Genomic DNA, 23,005 nt, shown 5'->3' on the forward strand with positions numbered 1-23,005 from the left:
AAAATATATCGATCGCATATAGGCAGCCCAACATTTAAACTTTAACTATTCGTAGAAAAAAAAATAAAAGCTAATCAAACTTTTTAAAATTATAAACTTGGATATATTTAACAAGTAAACTATTGATATTTACACACTGTGTATCATCGATATATAGATGAATTTTTCTGGCAATGCGTAGCTGGCTGGAATCCAAATAAATAATTGCCTCGATTCGTAAATAATATTATTATTATTATTATTATATAGTGCTAGGTATTAACCATTTACATAAACATACTCTATATTACTAAATATATATTAATTAATTAATAAAAAGTTATTAGTGGAAGCAGGACTGCCACATTGCCATCAAGGTTCGTGATTTTAGTTCTGATCGGATTATTATAATTATATATATTTAAATATTAACATTTATTTAAAAATTTTCTAGAGTTTTTATTATATATAGTGTTATTTCTTCTTCTTCTTCTTCTTATTATTATTATTATTATTGTCATCGGTCGATTTATAGATGATTGAAATTTTAATTTTATATTTTTATTAGAATCAAAATTAAATTTTGTCTCAAAAAAGAGAAAGAAAAAGAAAAGGAAAAGAAAAAACTAATAATTGGTTGTTATTAAATACTATATACTTATTAAATCTCTTTATTAAATATTTATCTATGAGACAATTATTACAATTTAAAATTTAGTCTCTCTTGTGTCGCCAAACATAGCAGTATTAAATAATTGTCAGCGATACTTGCATTTAATACTTATTAATAAATAACTAAAGCTATTTATTAGAAAATTTAATTCTGAGAGTCGGAGGGTAGGATTACAATCAATTTTAATTTCAATACAATTGATTATTAACAAAAAAAGAAATAAATTAAAAAAAAAAAAAAAAAAAAAAAAAATATTAAAAAAACTAAAAAAAAAAAAGAAATGATAAAAAGCTTTTAATAAAATACATTATCTAGAAAAAATTGTAAGACAATGAATGTTGATATAATTACAATAATGATAACGATTGTGATTAAAAGTCCCTGACAGTTTCTCGAATGACTTCCATCATTATAATATTCTTTAAATTTTTGTACTTAGTCACTAGTTTTGTACTAGTTTTTTAACGTAATTGATTATAATTATTACATATATGCGTGCTGTTATATTAATAATTTAAATAAGAATTAAATTTATTAATAATTAACTAATAATATTAATAATGATAACATATAAAAAGAACTTTAAAAGAAAAAAAAAAAAAAGATAAGAAAAGAAAAACAAAAATTTAGAGGATAAATGTTTTCGGAAGCACTGGATTGTGTAGAAACTGCAGGGTAAGGCTGTTAAACAGGATTATGATTAAACCACCGGATTCACTTTTGTCAGAGATTGAATTTGTCTTAGAGCATATAGATTAGCGCAAAGTCTATTAATAAACAGCGAAAGCGCAGATTGGAAAAAAAAAAAAAAAAAAAAATGTGTTGGTTGTTTATGAATTTTTTTTGTTCCCTCCTTCCTTCCTCATTGTTCTCTAACACCAATTATAATTTTTCATGCATGAATTTAAAAGGAAGACTATCAAAAGATTTTCCACCAGTATATTTTATTTATAAAATAGAAAAAAAAAAAAAAAAAAAGACTGCTAGACTAGACTAAACAGAGATTGGCCTCGTCAGTTGATAAATTTTATGGCAGGGATGAAGAGGAGAAAGGGGAGGTCTGACCTGCCGCTGACTGGCACCACTTACATCATTTTAAAAACCACAAAGCAAGTCGATAATAAATACTACTTAAACTCTTCTACTCTCCTTCTCTATACTAAAACAATATATTATTTAAAATAGATTTATTTTTATTGCTTTTTAGGCTTCAACAGTAGGTATAAATAACAACAAACTGTAATCAATATTAATATTTTACTGGATATAAGTAATCTTGAGGCTGTATACCAATTGATGTCACAAATGGAGAACATTATTGGGCTATTAGCGGTACATTGAGCATGTCTGGAGACATCAGGCTTACCCTCTGATCGGGGAATGATAAAAACAAAGTATATACTATATACTGTACACTGAAACTGATTCAAATAACGAAAAGAAATCAGTTAGTTATTGTCTTATTACAGTGATAGTTGCATGGTCCAAGTGAATTCTTCGTTTATATAACTAATAAATAAAAATCAAGAGGAGAATATGGATGAGGCCGAAGACGAGGCGCGAGTAAGAAAAATAAATATAAATCATTAATTTTATTTGGTATTTTTTATTGAGGTCGTTTTTCGTCAAGTGATAGGTGACATTTTATCAAAATAAAGAGGATTTTCTCACGCGACATATAAGTCAATAAATAAGTTATTTTATTGGTGCAGGTATCACCCCTAGAACCAGTACGCGTTATTTAATATTACACTTGTAAATTTTTAAAATAATTATCGGGGATCGCATGCTCATTTTTCGATTTTCGATTAAGATAATATCCTCTAAATAGGCAGAGAGAGAGTAATAAAAAGCAAATATACATATACAATCCCATCCGTGCATGAGGTGATAATGATAATATCATCACGAATCATCAATCAGGAATCAGGAAGATTCAGATACCTTCTAATTATATTAAATTGTTTTACAACTCTGTCGAGTTATCATTAAAAACATAAAATCATTATTTTAGTCCATTAGTCGGGGGACATTAAATACTGGGCAACAGATTACACGATAAATTTAATGGACTATAAAATGAAAAAAGAAAATATATATATAAAAAAAAGGTTTATTATATTATACAAGTAGTAGAGTATAGTGTGAAAAGTAATAAGGAACGTGTCTATATCTGTGAGCGTGAGATAGGTTCAACCTGGTACCGACAGAACGTGTAGTGTATCTCACCAATGTTTTACCTCTCTTTGCCTCTGTTTACCTCACCACCGAGGTGTTGGTTGGATATCAGGCTTTGCCAGCACAACACCTTCCAGTATTACGCCAGTTTGATTGCGGGAACCCCAACTCTCAAACTATTATTTCTTTATTATTATGTTTGTTCACGGTCCAAGAGCCAATGTTGATAGATCTGATTTATCTGAAGACATTAGCGAGGATGACGAACTCAGTGATGAAACTATTCAGGCATTATTATCATTATTATTATTTATTTTAAATGTAAAAAGGAAATAGTATTGACGATTGTTTGTTTGGGTGACGCAGAAACGCCGGGAAGAATGCGAGAGAAAAGCGAGAAGAGGGGAGATGGATCCGCGGCTGGAGTTTGTCTTCCAGCTCTTGATGGATGGAACCGGTTTGCTGCGTCACGAGGCGATGGATCACGTATTCGAGGGAGATATGCTCGATGAAATCAATCAATTGTTTTTGCCACACATGAGGTCAACCCTCGTTTGGTACTACCAAGTCGTCGACGAGCCAGAAATTCTGCGACCCCTTGAAACTGTATTTTATTAATTATTTATTATTATTATTATTTTTTTTTTTTTTTTCTATTTAAATTTATTTTTATGTGCGACTTTTGAAATTAGGGACAAGTGATAAAAGGTACATCCAGAGCGCCAGTCACCGCGCCATCGAATAAAGCCAAGGAACCCAAGGAACCCAAAGAGCCGCCGAAAAAAAAATTATTTTTGACCGATGGCTGGCAAACTCCTTGCACTGGTGTCTGTATCTACATGTTCCGGTTTGTTTTATTCTCTGAAAATCTGGAATCTTTTTTAAATAATAATAAATAATTATATATAAACAGAATAAATACAGCGAAACAACTGCCGGAGGAAGGCTTCCAAAAAGATTTATACACTGGCGTAATAGATACTGCTAAAGTGAGCATCCTCGCTTCTATTCAAAGAGTTGTCGAGCAAGTTTTTATGGACGCACTCGCTCATCCTGGAGGCGAAGACGAAGACGACTGTCCTATGATTAAGAGTCTCTTATTACCTGGACTTCGCTCTTTTTGTAGTGCCTTAAAAGGTGATTCATTAATTATTATTCAAATTATTACTAGTTTGTTCGTGTTAATAAATATTATAATTTATTAATAAATTTAAAGTGTGCGAACAAGTAGCTCTCGAGGGGAATATTTTCGACGACGGAGAAACTATGATGGACGAGATTGACAATTTTGAAAAAGCAAAAGCTTTTGTTGTCAAAGAAGGAGTCGTCGAGAGGATCGAGGAACGCGTAAAGTTGTGGATCAAGAAGCTAAAAGATTTTATTCTGGAAAGCAAACAGGTTAGAAGAGAAAATGACTCCTCTGGGCCGCAACAGGAATTGGAGTACTGGAAAAGACGCGGTGCTCAGTTTAGTCAACTCGCTACCAAACTGCAGGTTCATTTTTTTATTTAATTTTTATAATTAATAATTAATATTATTTGTCACTTACCTCAGGATCATGAAGTAAAAATGTCATTGTTGTGTTTGCAAGTGGTAAGGTCTAAATTAATAAAAGAGTGGGTTGACGCCGAGGATGAAGTTACTTACTGTTACAGCGAGGCCAAAGATAATGCTAAATTTATTCAAGCTTTGGAAAAGTGCTGTCATTGTTTATATCTTGATGATCCAGTAATTTATTTTTATAATTAATAATCTTAGATAAATAATTTTTAGGGTTTGTTTATTTATATTTTATTATTTACGCAGGTAAGAATGAGAGAATCATTGGTGTCTCTTTTACAAACTGTAAGACTTATCTACAGTGTTTCAAGATATTACAATACTTCTGAAAGAACTTCCTCACTAATGGTAAAGATAACTAATCAAATGATTGTCGCCTGTAGGGATTATGTTACTAAGAGAGGACGTGAAACTGTTTGGAATCTCGATAGAAATTCCGCGCGCTCCAGGCTTAAACACTGTCTTAGATTAAATAAGTAATTTTTTAAATTAATATTAATAATAATGTATTATTTAAAAATTTTAACAACAATTTTAACTGGCAGAGCGTACAGAGAAACATACAGACTAGTCAGATGTTCACCGGCTGTTACCGAACAAGAATTTTCATTTTCTGAAACTCACGTCTTCGGAAGATTTGACTCATTTTGCTCGAGGATTAGAAAAATTTTAGCAATGTTTGATTTAATTGACGATTATCAAAATTTATTCGCTCGACGAATGGAAGGTTTACTTTTAGGAGAAGGTAAATTTTTATTTATACTATTATTACAGTGAAGAAGAATAATAATATTGACATTTATAAATTCAATACTTAGCTTTGGAAGAAGCGACAAAGTCTTTTGAAGAGGCCAAAAAAATTGCAACCAACAAATCTTACGATTATCTAGACCCTCGTAACACTGAGTTTGATAAAGATTACGATGTATTTATGTCAAAGACAAACGCCTTGAAAGAAAATATTGGTGGGATTATTGAAAAAAATTATGCGGATGTGTGGGAGACACCACAAGGCATAAGATTTCTCACGAGATTTGAAAAAGTCAGTGAAAAAATTCCTTTGACTAAGCTGGACGAAAAATACAATCTGGTGGTGAGATATTGCGATAAGGAAGTCGAACGAACCTTGAAGCTCTTCAAAAAACAAAGAGATGATCCGCCTTTGCCGAGACACATGCCACCTATTGCGGGTCGATTAACTTGGGCACATGCTCTCAAGTAATATATTCATTTATTAATTTATTATCACTATAAGAGTATAATAATAATAAATAAATTTAAATTTATATTTAAGAATGCATTTAGATGAATTGACAGCCTCAGTATCAAATCATCCTGTTTTGAGAACTTTACCACTTACTTCTGATTTAGTGAGAAGATATAATCATGCTGTTAATGTTTTACTCCAATATCAAATGGATATTACTGAAGTTTGGACCCATCAAAACTCTTGGGTTATTGAAGACTGCTTGAATAAGTAATATTATTTTAATTTAATATTTTTATTTTTTACAACTAAGATTGTTTTTTTAGGCCATTGCTGGTGATGGACAAAGAAACGAATAAAGTTCAAGTGAATTTAGAGAGTCGTATAACTCTTTTACTCCGTGAAGCTGATTGTTTGGCTAAATTAAAATTAGATATACCGATAGTGGCGTTAACGATCCTCGTAAAACGGGATTACTTTACTGTAGTACACGATTCTTTACAATTGGTAATTGAAGAATTTGTTTCAACAGCCCGACGTGTTAAATTAGAAGTGAGACCACTGTTGCTACCGCATTTGGTGCGACTGTCTTCATTGCTTATGCCTGGACTAAAAACACTGACCTGGACGAAACCCGGTTGGAAAGAATTCTGCCAGTTTACGAGAGAAGAAATAAAATCTTTTGATGTATTGATAACGCGAGTACACGATGTTTACTCCAATAGGATTCTTCAGGTGTTGGCCAGTATGCAGAAAATAACTCTACATGCTCTATCGGTGGAGGATCCCTGGAGTATTGAGGAGTTTTTGGAAAAAACCGATGAAGCGTGTCGTGTAGCAGCTATCGATCTTCATAGGCGGAGTCTCATGGTCGAAGAAGCCGTGGAAGAAGTTTTACAGCTGGTGAAAAATGCTGCAGATAATTTCAAAAATAACGAACCTGACCAGTATGATTTGGAAGGCGATCAAGGATTTACTGGTCATGAAGCTAATGGAGAAGCTGTTCAACCCCAGGACTGGACGGTAGTTTGGGCTTGCTTCGATGATCCTCACCAGTTGTTATCCACCACTGGAGTTGGTCTTTCCAAAAATATGCAGGACATGGTCCGCAATGCCGTCTCAGAAATGCGACGTTATTATTCACGAAAAGTCGTTGATGTTCTGATAAAAGTTACTAGAACTTCTCTGGACACTATCAGAAAAAGATTTGTCCGGGAATTTGATCCAGAGAATGTACCACGTCCGGTATTTCTTATTCAAGCGACTTTGATGATTCCTTCGGTTGTTATAAAGCCCAGTCTCGAGCAAGTTCAAGAAGCCCTGACTATCGCGGGCAAAGCTATCGCTGGAGTCGCTAAGGGCGTCGCTCAGTGGACTGCTGCAACTAGTAAGGTAATTTTTATTATTCTTCATTTCTTTTATTAAAAATTAATTAATATTTGCTGTAAAGAGTACGTGGAAGTCTACGTCGTTGGCTCCTAAGAAAAATTTATTGGACGTTGTTATGAGAGCTCAAATAGTTGCCGAAAGACGCCGTGATGATGAACCAGAAGATCCTAAAGTTCGTAGAAGAAGACTTTATAAAACTGTGTCTGAAGAACGACCAGAGTTTCCCGTTCAAAATCGTAATTTTCATGCTCTAGTGATGGAAAATAAAGAAATAATTAAAGTTTTGTCAATGTTGAGCACTTGTACACAAGAACTTGGACAGGTTTAATTTTTTTTTTTTTTTTTTTTTTTTTTTTTTTTTTTTTTTTCAAGGTTATTTAATAATAAAAATTAATGTTTGATTTTTTTTTTTTTTTAGGATCTTGCGGCATTCTTAGAGCAATGGACTCCATACAAGTACTTGTGGAAAAATGAAAAAAGTATGCGTGAATTATTAAATTCAACGCTGTCTAACTTTGAAAATACTTTGCGTAAGCACAGTGAGCTTGAAGATAAATTATCTACGGAATCAGACATGTCCTATTTAGGAACTTCTATTGCTTTATGTACTGAAAAATTAAAATACGCCTTGGCTACTGAAATAAAAAGTTAGTTATAATAATAAAAATATAATAACAATTGTTATATTTGTTAATGTTAATTTTTAAATTTTAAAAGATTCAACTCATAAAATTGGTCAAGCAATGAAGAAAAAATACCGGCGAGAAATGGAGTATGTTTATGCGGTGATAAATGAAATGGATCGAAAATTAGATCGTCAAATACGTGATTTAGATGACGTAAGACTGGTAATGGATACCCTTAAAAAAATACGAGAGCAAGAGGTAGACATGGAGTTGAAAATAGATCCGATTGAAGAGGCCTTTAATATCGTAACTCGTTATGAAGTTCCTGTGGATCAAGAGTGCCTCGAACAAGTCGACAACTTAAGATTTACGTGGTTAAATCTTCTAGCCCGAGCTCAAGAGAGTCACGTTTTACTTTTAAAACTCCAGCCTAAATTTGAAGAGGAACTCAGATATAATTTAGATAAATTTCGCCGTGATAATGAAGCTTACTGTGAGGAATATAGATTGTCTGGGCCAATGCAAACCGGTCTTACACCGCGCGAAGCTTCAGATCGGCAAATACTTTTCCAAAATCGGTTTGACGGTATGTGGCGTAAATTACAAACTTACCAAAGTGGCGAAGAATTATTTGGTTTACCAATAACAGATTATCCCGAGTTATCTCAAATAAGAAAGGAATTGAATTTACTTCAGAAATTATATAAATTGTACAACGATGTTATTGATCGTGTCAGCAGTTATTACGATATACCGTGGGGTGAAGTTAATATTGAAGATATAAATAACGAGTTAATGGAATTCCAAAATCGATGCCGTAAACTACCAAAGGGATTAAAAGAATGGCCAGCATTTTTTGCTTTAAAGAAAACAATTGATGATTTTAATGATATGTGTCCTCTATTGGAGTTGATGGCAAATAAAGCCATGAAACCGCGTCATTGGCAGCGAATTGTCGAGGTTACTGGCTACACATTTGACTTAGAAAGCGAGGGATTTTGTTTGAAAAATATTTTAGAAGCTCCGTTATTAAAATACAAAGAAGATATTGAAGATATTTGTATTTCAGCGATGAAAGAAAAAGATATTGAGGCTAAATTACGACAAGTTGTCAATGAATGGTCCTCACACGAATTAACATTTATGACTTTTAATAATCGGGGAGAATTATTGCTTCGGGGTGATACTACAGCTGAAACAATCGGTCAATTGGAAGACAGTCTTATGATTTTGGGTTCTTTAATGTCAAACAGATACAATGGGCCTTTTCGAAAACAAATTCAACAATGGCTCACTGATTTGTCAAATACCAATGAAATTTTGGAACGATGGTTGCTCGTTCAAAATATGTGGGTATATTTAGAAGCAGTTTTTGTGGGTGGTGATATTGCTAAACAATTGCCAAAAGAAGCTAAGAGATTCAGTAAAATAGACAAAAGTTGGCAAAAAATAATGCAGAGAGCTCACGAAACTCCTGGAGTTGTTCCTTGCTGTGTTGGGGATGATTTATTAAAACAATTGTTGCCTCACTTACAAGAACAGCTGGAATTGTGTCAAAAATCTCTGAGTGGTTATTTGGAGAAAAAGCGTATGATGTTTCCAAGATTTTTTTTTGTATCTGACCCAGCGCTTTTAGAAATTTTAGGCCAAGCTTCAGACTCTCACACTATTCAAAATCATCTGCTGTCTATATTTGACAACACTAGATTTGTTAAATTTCATGATATAGAGTACAATAAAATGACGGCAATAATTTCATCTGAGGGAGAGACAATAGTCCTTGAGAGAGCTGTCAGAGCAGAGGGATCTGTCGAGACTTGGCTGATGCAACTTCTTCAAACATCACAGCAGTCTTTACACTCAATTATTCGCACTGCGAATACCATGATGAATGATCAAAATTTTAATTTGTTGTCATTTTTGGATAAAATGCCAGCACAAATTGGTATACTCGGTATTCAAATGATTTGGACAAGAGACGCTGAATTGGCTCTTATGCAAGCACGAGCTGATAAAAAAATAATGGGCGAAACAAATAACAGATTTCTTGAACTTTTAAATACTCTGATTGATCAAACGACCAGAGATTTGGCTAAAATAGATCGAACTAAATTTGAAACTTTGATTACTATTCACGTACATCAACGTGATATTTTTGACATGATGGTCTGTAATTTTATATATAATAATAAAATTATTAATATAAATAAATAAATAAATAAATAAAATAATAATTTTAGTGCCGCTTAAATGTTCGAACAGTCACAGATTTTGAGTGGTTGAAGCAGTGTCGTTTTTATTTCAAAGAGGATCTTGATAAAACTACAATCCATATAACAGATGTACAATTTATTTATCAAAATGAATATCTTGGTTGTACTGAACGTTTGGTAATTACACCTCTCACTGACAGGTAGTAATTTTTTTTTTATTATCTAAATATTATTTTTATAGAAATGATTTATATTGTTTGTTATTTTTAGATGTTACATAACTCTAGCTCAAGCACTGTCAATGTCAATGGGAGGATCTCCTTGTGGTCCGGCGGGGACTGGAAAAACCGAAACAGTTAAAGACATGGGTAAAACATTGGCCAAGTACGTCGTTGTATTTAATTGCTCTGATCAAATGGATTATCGTGGATTGGGGCGTATTTACAAGGGTCTCGCTCAAAGTGGAAGTTGGGGGTGCTTTGATGAATTTAATCGAATTGAATTACCAGTACTTTCTGTTGCTGCGCAGCAGGTTGCCGTTGTACTGGCTGCTAAAAAGGAGAAAAAGAAACAATTTGTATTTACTGACGGAGATCAAATTGAAATGTGTCCCGAATTAGGTATATTTATAACTATGAATCCTGGGTACGCTGGACGAAAAGAACTTCCTGAAAATTTAAAAATCCAATTTAGAACAGTAGCAATGATGGTACCCGATCGGCAAATAATTATTCGAGTAAAGCTTGCCAGCTGTGGTTTTCTAGAAAATATAACACTCGCCCGTAAATTTTATACACTTTACAAATTATGCGAGGAACAACTTACAAAACAAGTCCACTATGATTTTGGTTTGAGAAATATTTTGTCAGTATTGAGAACTCTCGGAGCCGCTAAACGGACTAATTCAAAAGACACCGAGAGTACTATTGTAATGCGGGTACTGAGAGATATGAATTTATCGAAACTTATTGACGAAGATGAGCCACTGTTTATTTCACTGGTTGCTGATTTGTTTCCCAATCAAGTTTTAGAAAAAACGGCCTATCCCGAGTTGGAAGCAGCTATTGATCAGCAAGTTCAAGATTCTGGTCTTATATATCATCCTCCGTGGGTATTGAAACTCATTCAATTGTACGAAACTCAACGAGTCCGTCATGGAATAATGACACTGGGTCCTTCTGGGGCTGGTAAAACAACTTGCATTCAAATACTTATGAAAGCTTTGTCCCAATTGGGAGAGTATCACAGAGAAATGAGAATGAATCCAAAAAGTATAACAGCAGCACAAATGTTTGGAAGACTAGATGTTGCTACCAATGATTGGACTGACGGAATATTTTCAGCTTTGTGGCGTAAAACTTTAAAATTAAAAAAAGATGAACATATTTGGTTGGTACTTGATGGTCCTGTTGACAGTATATGGATTGAAAATTTAAATTCTGTTTTGGATGACAATAAAACATTGACTCTGGCTAATGGTGATCGTTTGAGTATGGCACCAACTTGTAAAATAATATTTGAGCCACACAATATTGATAACGCAAGTCCTGCTACGGTATCAAGAAATGGAATGGTGTATATGAGCTCGTCGGGTTTGGATTGGAAACCCGTTGTGACTGCATGGTTAAAAACAAGAACCTCTTTGGAACAACAAGTCTTGGAGAAAACTTTTGATGAATCATTTTCAGCTATATATGCCTGGAGTACACAAACACTTGTTCTTGCTATAAAAGTACTCCAGTGTAATATTGTACAACAAATGATATTTCTTCTACAAGGATTAATACCACCAGAAATTCCTTTGGAAGAAAATGAAGATGAGGATGATTTTGAAAAAGACAAACCACAGCCTTTAACTGCGGAGCATTTAAAAAAATTATACGTATTTTCTTTAGTTTGGGGAATAGGTGCTCTACTTGAAACCGCTGATAGAATTAAATTTGACAATTATTTACGAGGTAATTATGAAAATCTAGATCTTCCAACGTCTGAAAAGTATCCTAATGCAACGACATTTGATTTTATGGTTAATGATAAAGGAAAATGGGATACTTGGAGTAATATGGTAACTAATTACGTTTATCCAGATTACGCAACACCGGATTACAATAGTATTTTAGTGCCTATTGTTGATAATGTACGAATTCAGTATCTTGTTGATTTGATAGGACGCCAAGATAAACCAGTTTTATTGATTGGAGAACAAGGTTCTGCAAAAACAGTTATGATGAAGTCTTATATGAAAGGAACGAATCCCGATACTACTCTTGCTAGATCATTTAATTTTAGTTCGGCAACTACGCCTTATCAGTTTCAAAAAACTATTGAAAGTTATGTTGAAAAACGAATGGGTAATACATTTGGTCCTCCAGGTGGTAAAAAAATGTTGGTATTTGTTGATGATATTAATTTACCTCAAATAAATGAATGGGGCGATCAGATTACCAATGAAATAGTGAGACAAGCGATGGATATGAAGGGCTTCTATTCCCTTGAAAAACCCGGTGACTTTACAATGATCGTTGACATGACATTCTTCGGGGCAATGAGCCAACCAGGTGGTGGAAGAAATGACATTCCGTCTCGTTTAAAAAGACAATTTTGTATTTTTAATTGCACTTTACCAAATGATACTTCAATCGATAAAATTTTCAGTGTACTCGGTGAAGGACATTATAATTCTAAAAGAGGTTTTTCAACAGAAATAAGAGCTCTTGTTAAAAAAATGGTCCCTCTTACGAGACATTTGTGGCAAAGAACTCGGGCTAAATTATTACCAACTCCTGCTAAATTTCACTATGTATTCAGTCTTCGGGATCTTTCGAGAATTTGGCAGGGTATGATTGGTACTCTGTCAACTGTTATTGAAAAAGAAAATTTTTTGATGCTACTGTGGAAGCATGAATGTACCCGAGTATTTAGCGATCGTTTAACCATGCTGTCCGATAAAAAATGGTTTGAAGAAGAAATAATTTGTGTTGTTAATAAATATTTAGGTGAATCATACATTGAAATGTTGAAAAAAAATCCGGCTTTTGTTGATTTTATGAGAGACGCTCCAGAGCCTACGGGAGAAGAAGGTGAAGATGCTGATATGGAATTACCAAAAGTATACGAGCCTGTATTTGATGATCAAATTTTACGGGATCGTTTGGAAATGTTTTTATTACAATTTAATGAAATGCAACGAGGCGCTGGAATGGATCTTGTATTTTTTCCCGATGCAATGTTACATTTGGTTAAAATATCTCGTGTAATAAGACATCCCCGTGGTAATGTTATGCTCGTTGGTGTCGGTGGATCAGGTAAACAGAGTCTAACTAAATTATCATCATTTATTGCCGGTTATAAAACATTTCAAATAACTCTTACAAGATCTTACAATGTTGCAAATTTCTTGGAAGACTTAAAGTTTCTTTATCGATCGTGCGGAAGTCAAGGCAAGGGCACGACATTTATTTTTACAGATTTGGACATTAAAGAGGAAGGTTTCCTAGAGTATTTAAACAATATACTGAGCTCTGGTGTTATCAGCAATTTATTTACACGTGATGAACAGGCGGAAATAATATCTGAATTAACGCCAATAATGAAGCGTGAAAATCCAAAAAGAACAATTAATAATGAGCTAGTTATGGATTTCTTTTTACAAAGAACTTGTCAAAATTTGCATGTTGTTTTTTGTTTTTCACCCGTAGGAGAAAAATTTCGAAATCGTGCTCAAAGATTTCCGGCTTTAATATCTGGATGTACAATCGATTGGTTTCAGCCTTGGCCACGTGACGCTTTAGTACTGGTAGCAGATCATTTTCTTCATGATTTTGAAATATCATGCAGCACAGAGGTAAAAAATCACTTGGTAAATGCCCTTGGATCTATTCAAGATGTTGTAGCAGAAACATCAAGTGAATATTTTCAAAGATTTCGCAGAGCCACTCACGTTACTCCAAAGTCTTATTTAAATTTCATCGGTGGATATAAAAATATATATCGTGCTAAACAGCATGAACTTGATGAAGGAGCACGTAGAATGGATACAGGTCTTGCTAAATTGGAAGAGGCTTCAATATCTGTTGAATTATTGAAAAAAGATTTGGCTGTTATGGAACAAGAATTGGTAACAGCTTCTGAAAAAGCCGAAACTGTATTATTAGAAGTTACTGAACGAGCTATGCAAGCTGAAACATTTAAAAATCAAGTTCAAAAAGTTAAAGAAAAAGCTGAGGCTCTTGTTGCTTGTATTGCTGAAGAAAAAGCTTGGGCTGAACAAAAACTTGAGGCTGCTAAGCCTGCATTGGAAGAAGCTGAAGCTGCTTTAAATACTATTAAACCTGCTCATATTGCAACTGTTAGAAAATTAGGAAGACCACCTCATTTAATAATGAGAATAATGGACTGTGTATTGATATTATTTCAACGTAAAATAAGTCCAGTAATACCAGATCCAGTAAATCAATGTCCAAAACCCTCTTGGGCAGAGTCACTTAAAATGATGGCAAGTACAACATTTTTATTACAATTACAAAATTATCCAAAAGATATTATTAATAATGAGATGGTTGAATTACTTCAGCCGTATTTTCGTATGGAAGATTATAATATGGAAACAGCAAGACGTGTTTGTGGTGATGTAGCTGGTTTATTATCTTGGACAAAAGCAATGGCATTTTTTCACTCTGTTAACAAAGAAGTATTACCCCTAAAAGCTAATCTTACATTGCAAGAAGCACGTCTTAAAGTTGCTATGGAGGATTTAGCTAATGCTGAAAGAGAATTATCTGAACGAGAAATGGCACTTCAAGCTGTTAAAGAGCAATATGATTCGGCGGTTTATGAAAAGCAAAGATTAACAGAAGCTGCTAATGTATGTTTAAGAAAAATGACAGCAGCAACGGCTCTGATAAATGGTTTGGGAGGAGAAAAAATACGATGGACCGAACAGAGTGGGGAATTTAAAATTCAACTTGGTAAACTCGTTGGTGATGTTTTATTGGCAACTGGATTTTTGTCATATTGCGGACCTTACAATCAACAATATCGAGCTGGATTGGTTACTTCTTGGATGAATATTTTAATGACTCGTGAAATTCCCTTCACCAAAGATTTAAATATTATAAATATGTTGGTTGACTCGGCCACTGTATCTGAATGGACACTTCAGGGTTTACCTAACGATGAATTGTCAGTTCAAAATGCCTTAGTGGTAACTAAATCATCGTCTTATCCATTGCTCGTAGATCCTCAAAATCAAGGAAAAATGTGGATAAAAAATAAAGAAATTAACAATGAATTACAAATAACATCATTGAATCATAAATATTTTCGAACACACTTGGAGGACAGTTTATCACTGGGTCGACCACTATTGATTGAAGATATTGCCGAGGAACTTGATCCAGTTATAGATAATGTATTGGAAAAAAATTTCATTAAATCTGGTTCTATTGAAAAAGTTATAGTAGGTGATAAAGAATGTGACGTAATGCCAGGATTTATGCTTTATATTACCACTAAATTACCTAATCCAGCTTACAGTCCAGAGATATCAGCCAAGACGTCTATTATCGATTTCACCGTTACTATGCAGGGTCTTGAAGATCAATTGCTCGGTCGGGTTATATTGATGGAAAAATCAGATCTTGAAGCTGAGCGGGTTGCTCTTTTTGAATCAGTTATGACAAATCAACGGACTATGAAAGAACTTGAAAGTACACTTTTGCATCGATTGACATCATCAGAGGGTTCATTGGTTGACGACGAGGCTCTGATAAGTGTTTTAAGAGAAACTAAATCGACTGCTGAGTCTGTTAATGAAAAACTTCAAGTTTCAGCTTTAACAGAGAAGAAAATAACGGTAGCGCGTGAAGAATTTCGTGCTGTTGCTGCCAGAGGTTCTATATTATATTTTCTTATTGTTGAAATGAGTAATGTTAATGCCATGTATCAAAATTCATTGAAACAATTTTTAACAATATTTGATAATGCAATAACAAAATCAACAAAAAGTCCTATTACTTCAGAACGAATAGAAATTATTTTAAATCATTTGACTTATGAAGTGTGGGCGTTTACTTTAAGAAGTTTATACGAAAGACACAAGTCGTTATTTACACTGATGCTGGCAATGAAAATTGATTGCTATCGAGGTTCTATTTCTCACGTTGAATTTATGGCTTTTATTAAAGGCGGTGCTTCTTTGGATTTAAACGCTGTAGTTCCTAAACCATTTAGATGGATACTCGATATTACGTGGTTGAATTTAGTTGAAATAAGTAAGCTTGAAGTATTTTCAGAAATTCTTACAAAAATAGAATTCAGCGAAAGAGAATGGAAAATTTGGTATGAAAAAGAAAAACCAGAAGAAGAAGAATTACCCTGTGGTTATCAAAAGAGTCTTGATGTATTTCGAAAACTTTTACTCATCAGATCTTGGAGTCCTGACCGAACACTGTCACAAGCTAAAAAATATATTATCGAATCATTGGGTAAAGAGTACGGTGAAGCTAAAATTTTAGATCTTGATGCAACTTGGCTTGAATCAGAGCCACGAACTCCCTTAATTTGTATACTATCTATTGGTTCTGATCCATCTTCACAAATAACATCTCTTGCCAAGCTAAAAGCTACTCGTATGTATTTATTATTTTTAATTATAATAATTTTATTTATACATTTATTTATTATTACAGCATTGAGAGCTGTTTCAATGGGTCAGGGGCAAGAATTTCATGCAAGAAAATTGATAAGCGAAGCTATGAGCGATGGTGGTTGGGTATTACTGCAAAATGTTCACCTATCTTTGCCGTTTTGTAGCGAAGCTATGGATACACTTGTCGAAACAGATACCGTTAATGATTCTTTTCGTCTTTGGATGACAACAGAAGTTCATCCACAATTTCCTATTGGATTATTACAGGTTTGGTTAATATTATAAAAATAATAAACATTTATTTATTTAAAATAAATTGTTTGTTTGTTTTCTTATTAGATGGCGATTAAATTTACAAATGAACCGCCCCAAGGAATAAGAGCCAGTTTAAAACGAACGTATCAAGGAGTAACACAAGATACACTTGATTACAGTACACAGCCTCAGTGGCCTCCTTTGCTCTATGCAGTTGCATTTTTACACACAGTAGTCCAAGAGAGAAGAAAATTTGGGCCACTCGGTTGGAATATACCTTATGAATTTAACCAGGCTGATTTTGCTGCTTCAGTTCAATTTATACAAAATCATTTGGATGATATGGACCCAAAAAAAGGTGTCTCTTGGTCAACAATATGCTACATGCTCGGTGAAGTTCAGTACGGAGGACGAGTAACTGATGACTTTGACAAACGTCTTCTTACGACATTCACTAACGTTTGGTTTTGTGATGTACTTTTGAGACCGGGTTTTGAATTTTACAAGGGATACAAAGTACCTCAAACAAAAAATGTCCAAGGATATATGGAGTATATAAATAATTTACCCGCAGCTGATACTCCTGAGGTATTTGGATTGCATTCAAATGCCGATATTACTTATCAAATTAATACGGCTAAAGGAATTCTCGATACAATACTCAATGTACAACCAAAAGAAGGTGGTTCTCAGGGTGGTGAGACCAGAGAGAATATTGTTTACAGACTTGCTGATGATATGCTCTCAAAATTACCTCAACAGTACAATAGTTTTCAAGTTCGAGATGCTTTACAACGAATGGGAGCATTATTACCGATGAATATTTTCTTGAGACAAGAAATTGATCGGTATTTATTTTATATTTATTATTATTAATAAGTATTAACTAACTATCTATTTATTGATTTAATAATTACAGAATGGCTAAAGTTATCAGAGAAGTACAATCAACACTATCAGATTTGAAATTGGCTATTGATGGTACAATAATAATGAGCCAAGGATTAAAGATTGCGCTTGATTCAATGTACGATGCAAGAATCCCTGAAAAATGGCAAAAAATTTCATGGGAATCGGCTACTCTGGGTTTTTGGTACACCGAATTACTAGAACGTGATGCTCAATTCCGACACTGGTGTATTCACGGCAGACCTAATGTTTTTTGGATGACGGGATTCTTTAATCCTCAAGGATTTTTAACGGCAATGCGTCAGGTTAATATTTATAATTAATATTTTTTAATTTAATAATTAATTTTAAAAAATTTTAGGAAGTAACACGAGCACACAAAGGCTGGGCGTTAGATTCAGTAGTACTACAAAATTTAATTACACGTTACAACAAAGAGGATATAAAAGAACAAGTTCAAGAAGGAGTTTATGTTCATGGTCTCTTTCTTGAAGGCGCGTCGTTGGATCGAAAGTCTTCAAAATTAGTTGAAAGCAAACCAAAAGTTTTGTACGAACAAATGCCTGTGATATATATTTACGCGATAAACACAACTGCTGGTAAAGATCCAAAGTTGTATGAGTGTCCTATTTATAGAAAACCTCAACGTACTGATCAGAAATACGTCGGTTCTATTGATTTTGAGACCGATCATAATCCGAGACACTGGACACTAAGAGGAGTAGCGCTTCTTTGTGATATTAAATAATTAAATAAATAATAATAACTATTTAATTATTTATAAAAAAAAAAAAAAAAAACAATTTTTATTCTTCATTCTTAAAAATTATTATTTTAGCACTCAATAATTAAGTTAACAAAGAACATAATAAAAAAAAAAAAAATATATATATATATATATATATATATATGTTATTTAAACTTTGTTAAAACTGTGCTATTTTTTCAAATTTTAAATAATAATTGCTAATTATAACAGTATCAGTGACTGAGCGTTTCAATCCACGTGATAATGGAATAAATATTTACATGCGAGACACAAAACAAGTAGTACTTTGTTTGTACCATCAATTAACTAAACTTGATGCAAAAAAGTAGCATGTGAAAAGTTTTTTTTTTTTAGCAAACTATCTTTCTCTCCTCTTTTTTGTTTAAACAAATATTACTAACATTTAATTAAAAGCAATGTCAACGTTTTTGTAATACGAACAAACAAACTTAGTAGTAATTTTTTATCTTCTGATTTACCAACAACACATTCAACTAATTCGGGTACTGAATTCAAAACAATTGTTATTATGCAATCCGTACTTGTTTCACAGCGCGTTGGAAATGAATAAACAACTGCACTAATATTTAACGGCGAGATAGCGTCATTGAATACATTTTTTAATTCCTTCAAGTATGAATAAAAGTCTGTGTCATCGTTGTCGGTCTCATCGTTCAAATAATATTCAGAAAATTGCGTCAATTCACTTATGACAGTCTCTCGTGTTATATCATCGTTAGATGTGAACAATGTTGTATGAAATTCAGATAGTTTTAGGCCAAGACTTGATTTTGAATAGAAAGATAACTTTGAAAAGTCAATAAAATCATCATTGTTAACAGGAACAATCTCGTTATTCGAATCAGGATCCACATTGTGTTCTTCTAATTCGGCTTTAACAATTTTCTGAATGTTTACTGTGTTTTCGACCATATTTTTAACACGATCATACATTTTTCTTGCAGCTAGATGTTTTGCGTGTTTTTTGGTTGTCTGTGTTCCTTCCTCAATCAATGTAAATATTTTACAATGAATTGTAAATATTTTTGCGTGAGCTGGGCCCTGATCGCCTACTGTTTCATAAATTGGGTCTGGTAAACCAACTTCAGCACACATATCCTGTAAATTTTATAATTAAGCATCGGAATAAACTTTAAAGTAATAAAATATAATCTAACAAAAATAACTAAAATGACATTAAATTTAGCTGTCACTTGACAATTTTTTAAATTTTCTTTAATAAATAAATTATTAATGAAAAATAATTTTATAGAACAAATTTTTTTGTTAAAGAAAATTAAAAAATTGTCAAGTGACAGCTAAATTAAATGTCATAAATAAAAATTACCTGCAATTCACCAATGGCATTAACAAATGGCTCGTCAGATAAAATACGCGGAGGTGGAATTAGTTTAGCCGGCGACTTATCATCAGGTATCGGAGGTAAGGCTGGATAATTATTTTCAGCGGCTATTCTTTCCAACATATTATTAGCTGCTAAATGCTTGGCATCTTTTTTACACCGTCCAGTACCGATGGCAACCAAACCTTGACATGAAACTTGATACGTAAATGTATTCTCGTGAGTACCACCGCCGTCGTAAATCAGTTCATAATGAGGAACTGTACCATTTTTCACCATCATTTCTTGTAAGATGGAGACTGGTGTTTTTATTTTATTATTCATTATTCTAAAATACATAATTAAATTTTATTAATCTAGTTTGTTTTTATTTAAATAGGTGATAAATAAAATTAAACACTAACCTTATTTAACTTTGAATATATAAACACAACAATATATATAATACTATTTCAACAGGTTCCGTTGCTAATGTGTAAGATGATAGAAGAATTTATAAAGTACATAACAAAGGTAATTGAATCTTCTGACTTGACAAAAGTTTTTACAGGCACTTGCAGGTTTACAAGAATTAATAATAATATTAATATATTAATATAAAATATAAATAATATAAAAATTTAGTTATTTACAAGTGATCAACGGAGTTAAGATGATACACAGAGGAAGGTTATATTCTAATCATGCAATGCGCGATGGAAATCTGTCAAGACCGAAGCGCTGCCGCCAGTCTATAGTTTGTATTAAAATTTGTAGATGGCCCCACAGATGGATTATGTCGTCGAAATAATAATGTTTTCTTTTCAATTTACCAGCGGTAATATTTAAATTAAAAATAATTTATCAAAAATTAGTAATTTTTTTTTTTTTTATTACATATCAAATAAAAATATAAAATATTTACTTTTGCTAGTAATAAAGATTTTATAAAAATTAAAAATCAAGTAAGTCTACAATTGTTTAAATGAAATAATACTTGCATTCAATAAAAATTGACAGATATAAAATTTTGCTACACGTTTCAAAAATAATTTTTTTTACTAATTAGATATTATTTAAATTAATAAATTATATATTTATATTGTTTTTTAATATTAAATTATTATATTAAAATCATTTGTATACATATGATATACGTAAGAACTCGTTTTAGTCAAAGCTTGCATGAATAAGTAATTAATCAGAAAGATTAAATGTATTTTAAGTATATGTATTATTATAATTATTATTATTATTATTAGTACAGTTTCTTAAGTTTTTTAATGAATTCTCGTGTTAATGTACCAGCGATAAAATAAATCTTATCAGTTACTTCACCAGTGAGTTGTGTACAAAACTATTGGCCAAGTGTTTAACGTAAATTAATTACTAATGATGTCATTTAATCGTTTTACAATATTTAAATTTTCACAACTAAAAATATTTGTAAGTTTACTTCATTTTACAATTAATAAATAACTTGATTTAAAAGATTTTTTTTGGTTTTAGAAAAGACAACTAAGTGTTGTGGTATCAGAGCCGCAATTTATTGGAATTAAGTCGAAATATACAAACGATCTCAAGTTTATAAACTCTGAAAATTTTGAAACGATTCCAATTTATAGAATTTTATCTGGTTCAATTAAAAATGATTACCAAGACTATCCGATTAAGGTATTTATTTATTTTTTTACAAAAGTAACTTATCCATTTATTTATATAAATTTTTTTCAACGTCACATATGTGATCCAGCTGGATCAAAATAAATTGCTAAAAATGTACCGAGACATGATACGAATTTCGGTAATGGATAAAATTTTATATGAATCTCAAAGGCAAGGACGAATTTCATTTTACATGACAAACACCGGAGAAGAAGCAATACAGATTGGATCTGCTTCTGCTCTTACATTGGATGACATTGTATACGGGCAGTATCGCGAAGCCGGAGTGTTAATGTGGCGTGGGTATCGATATCCTCAATTTATAAATCAATGTTACAGCAATTGTGAAGATCCTGGTAAAGGAAGACAAATGCCCATACACTATGGCTCTAAAGAATTAAATTTTACAACTATTTCATCGCCTCTCACAACACAAATGCCCCAAGGTATTTTTTTTAAATGACTACCTACACGGAAAGAACAAGATGACACTGGATATCATCCTAGATTATACTGCGTGATATCTGGATTATACTCATTGTAATCTGGATTATACTAGCTACTGTTTGAAATTTTTTTTTACTCAGTATAATCTGAAATGATATTCAGTGTCATCTTGTTCTTTTCGTTTACTGATATTTTTATAATTAAAAAATTAAAATAAATTATATTTAGCATCAGGAGCAGCTTACGCACTTAAATTGAATAATCGTGATGCTTGTGTCGTTTGTTACTTTGGTGAAGGAGGAGCCAGTGAAGGGGATGCCCATCCAGCTTTTAACTTTGCTGCCACTCTAGACTGTCCAATTATTTTTATATGGTACTAAATATAACTATTTAATAATTAATAATATAATTATTAATTATTTTTAAATTTTAGCCGTAATAATGGATACGCAATATCGACTCCAGCAAATGAACAGTACCGTGGTGATGGAATAGCAGCTCGTGGGCCAGGCTACGGAATTCATACAGTCCGAGTTGATGGTAATGACATACTCGCAATGCATCACGCTACAAAAGTTGCAAGGGATTATTGTATTACTAATAAAAAGCCCGTTTTAATAGAAGCCATGACTTATCGGTAATTATTTAAAATTTTTTTCTTGCTGTGAGTATAATTTTAATTTTTTGTTATTTTAAATAGTATAAGTCATCACAGTACGTCAGACGACAGTACAGCTTATCGACCAATCGAGGAAATAAATAAATGGAATCAATATTCACCTATTCTGAGATTTCGGGAGTATTTAAATATTATTGGACTGTGGGACGATGAAAAAGAATCAGAGCTTCATAAATCAACGCTTAAAGAATTTATGACAGAGTTTGCTATCGCTGAAAAAAAATCAAAGCCTCACTGGAAAGAATTGTTCTCAGATGTTTATCAGGACATGCCACCTCACATTGAGTAATTGATTAAATTATTTTCATTTAATTTAAACTACGTTTTTTTTTTTTTTTTAATTTAATTTAAAATAATTTTAGGAAACAAATGCTAACAATGGAAGAACATTTAAAGGAGTACGGTGAACATTACCCGCTCAATGATTTTCAACCAAAATGATTTAATAAAATACTTCTTAAACTT

General features: G+C 32.5%; 3 protein-coding genes across 4 annotated transcripts; 2 read left to right on the top strand and 1 right to left on the bottom strand.

Annotated features, from left to right (window-relative positions):
* The first annotated feature begins 551 nt into the window (after positions 1-551).
* LOC123259829 (dynein axonemal heavy chain 5) lies at positions 552-18,501 on the top strand. Its single transcript, XM_044720570.1, has 20 exons — positions 552-2,215; positions 3,197-3,436; positions 3,523-3,677; positions 3,744-3,967; positions 4,047-4,324; positions 4,385-4,558; positions 4,637-4,866; positions 4,936-5,135; positions 5,209-5,608; positions 5,685-5,867; positions 5,924-6,989; positions 7,048-7,308; positions 7,405-7,633; positions 7,704-9,778; positions 9,853-10,025; positions 10,096-16,454; positions 16,515-16,741; positions 16,814-17,577; positions 17,649-17,943; positions 18,000-18,501. The coding sequence occupies exons 1-20, from the start codon at positions 2,189-2,191 to the stop codon at positions 18,384-18,386; spliced, it is 13,947 nt and encodes a 4,648-aa protein (XP_044576505.1). The 5' UTR covers positions 552-2,188; the 3' UTR covers positions 18,387-18,501.
* A 61-nt stretch (positions 18,502-18,562) lies between these two features.
* On the bottom strand, positions 18,563-20,419 carry LOC123259857 (interferon-inducible double-stranded RNA-dependent protein kinase activator A homolog B-like). 2 transcript variants are annotated; one of them, XM_044720624.1, is made up of 3 exons: positions 20,178-20,419; positions 19,756-20,098; positions 18,563-19,526 (listed from the first exon to the last, which is right to left on the bottom strand). In XM_044720624.1, exons 2-3 carry the CDS (start codon positions 20,092-20,094, stop codon positions 18,804-18,806), a joined length of 1,062 nt encoding a protein of 353 aa, XP_044576559.1. In that variant the 5' UTR covers positions 20,095-20,098; positions 20,178-20,419; the 3' UTR covers positions 18,563-18,803. The 2 variants fall into 2 exon arrangements, with proteins under 2 accessions (XP_044576559.1, XP_044576558.1); XM_044720623.1 differs by having other exon boundaries at positions 20,175-20,418.
* A 612-nt stretch (positions 20,420-21,031) lies between these two features.
* On the top strand, positions 21,032-23,005 carry LOC123259856 (2-oxoisovalerate dehydrogenase subunit alpha, mitochondrial). Its single transcript, XM_044720622.1, has 7 exons — positions 21,032-21,195; positions 21,259-21,423; positions 21,503-21,860; positions 22,090-22,234; positions 22,295-22,498; positions 22,562-22,825; positions 22,903-23,005. The coding sequence occupies exons 1-7, from the start codon at positions 21,142-21,144 to the stop codon at positions 22,979-22,981; spliced, it is 1,269 nt and encodes a 422-aa protein (XP_044576557.1). The 5' UTR covers positions 21,032-21,141; the 3' UTR covers positions 22,982-23,005.

The sequence above is a fragment of the Cotesia glomerata genome, linkage group LG2 (assembly GCF_020080835.1).
Source record: "Cotesia glomerata isolate CgM1 linkage group LG2, MPM_Cglom_v2.3, whole genome shotgun sequence".
NCBI classification, from domain to species: Eukaryota; Metazoa; Arthropoda; class Insecta; order Hymenoptera; family Braconidae; genus Cotesia; species Cotesia glomerata.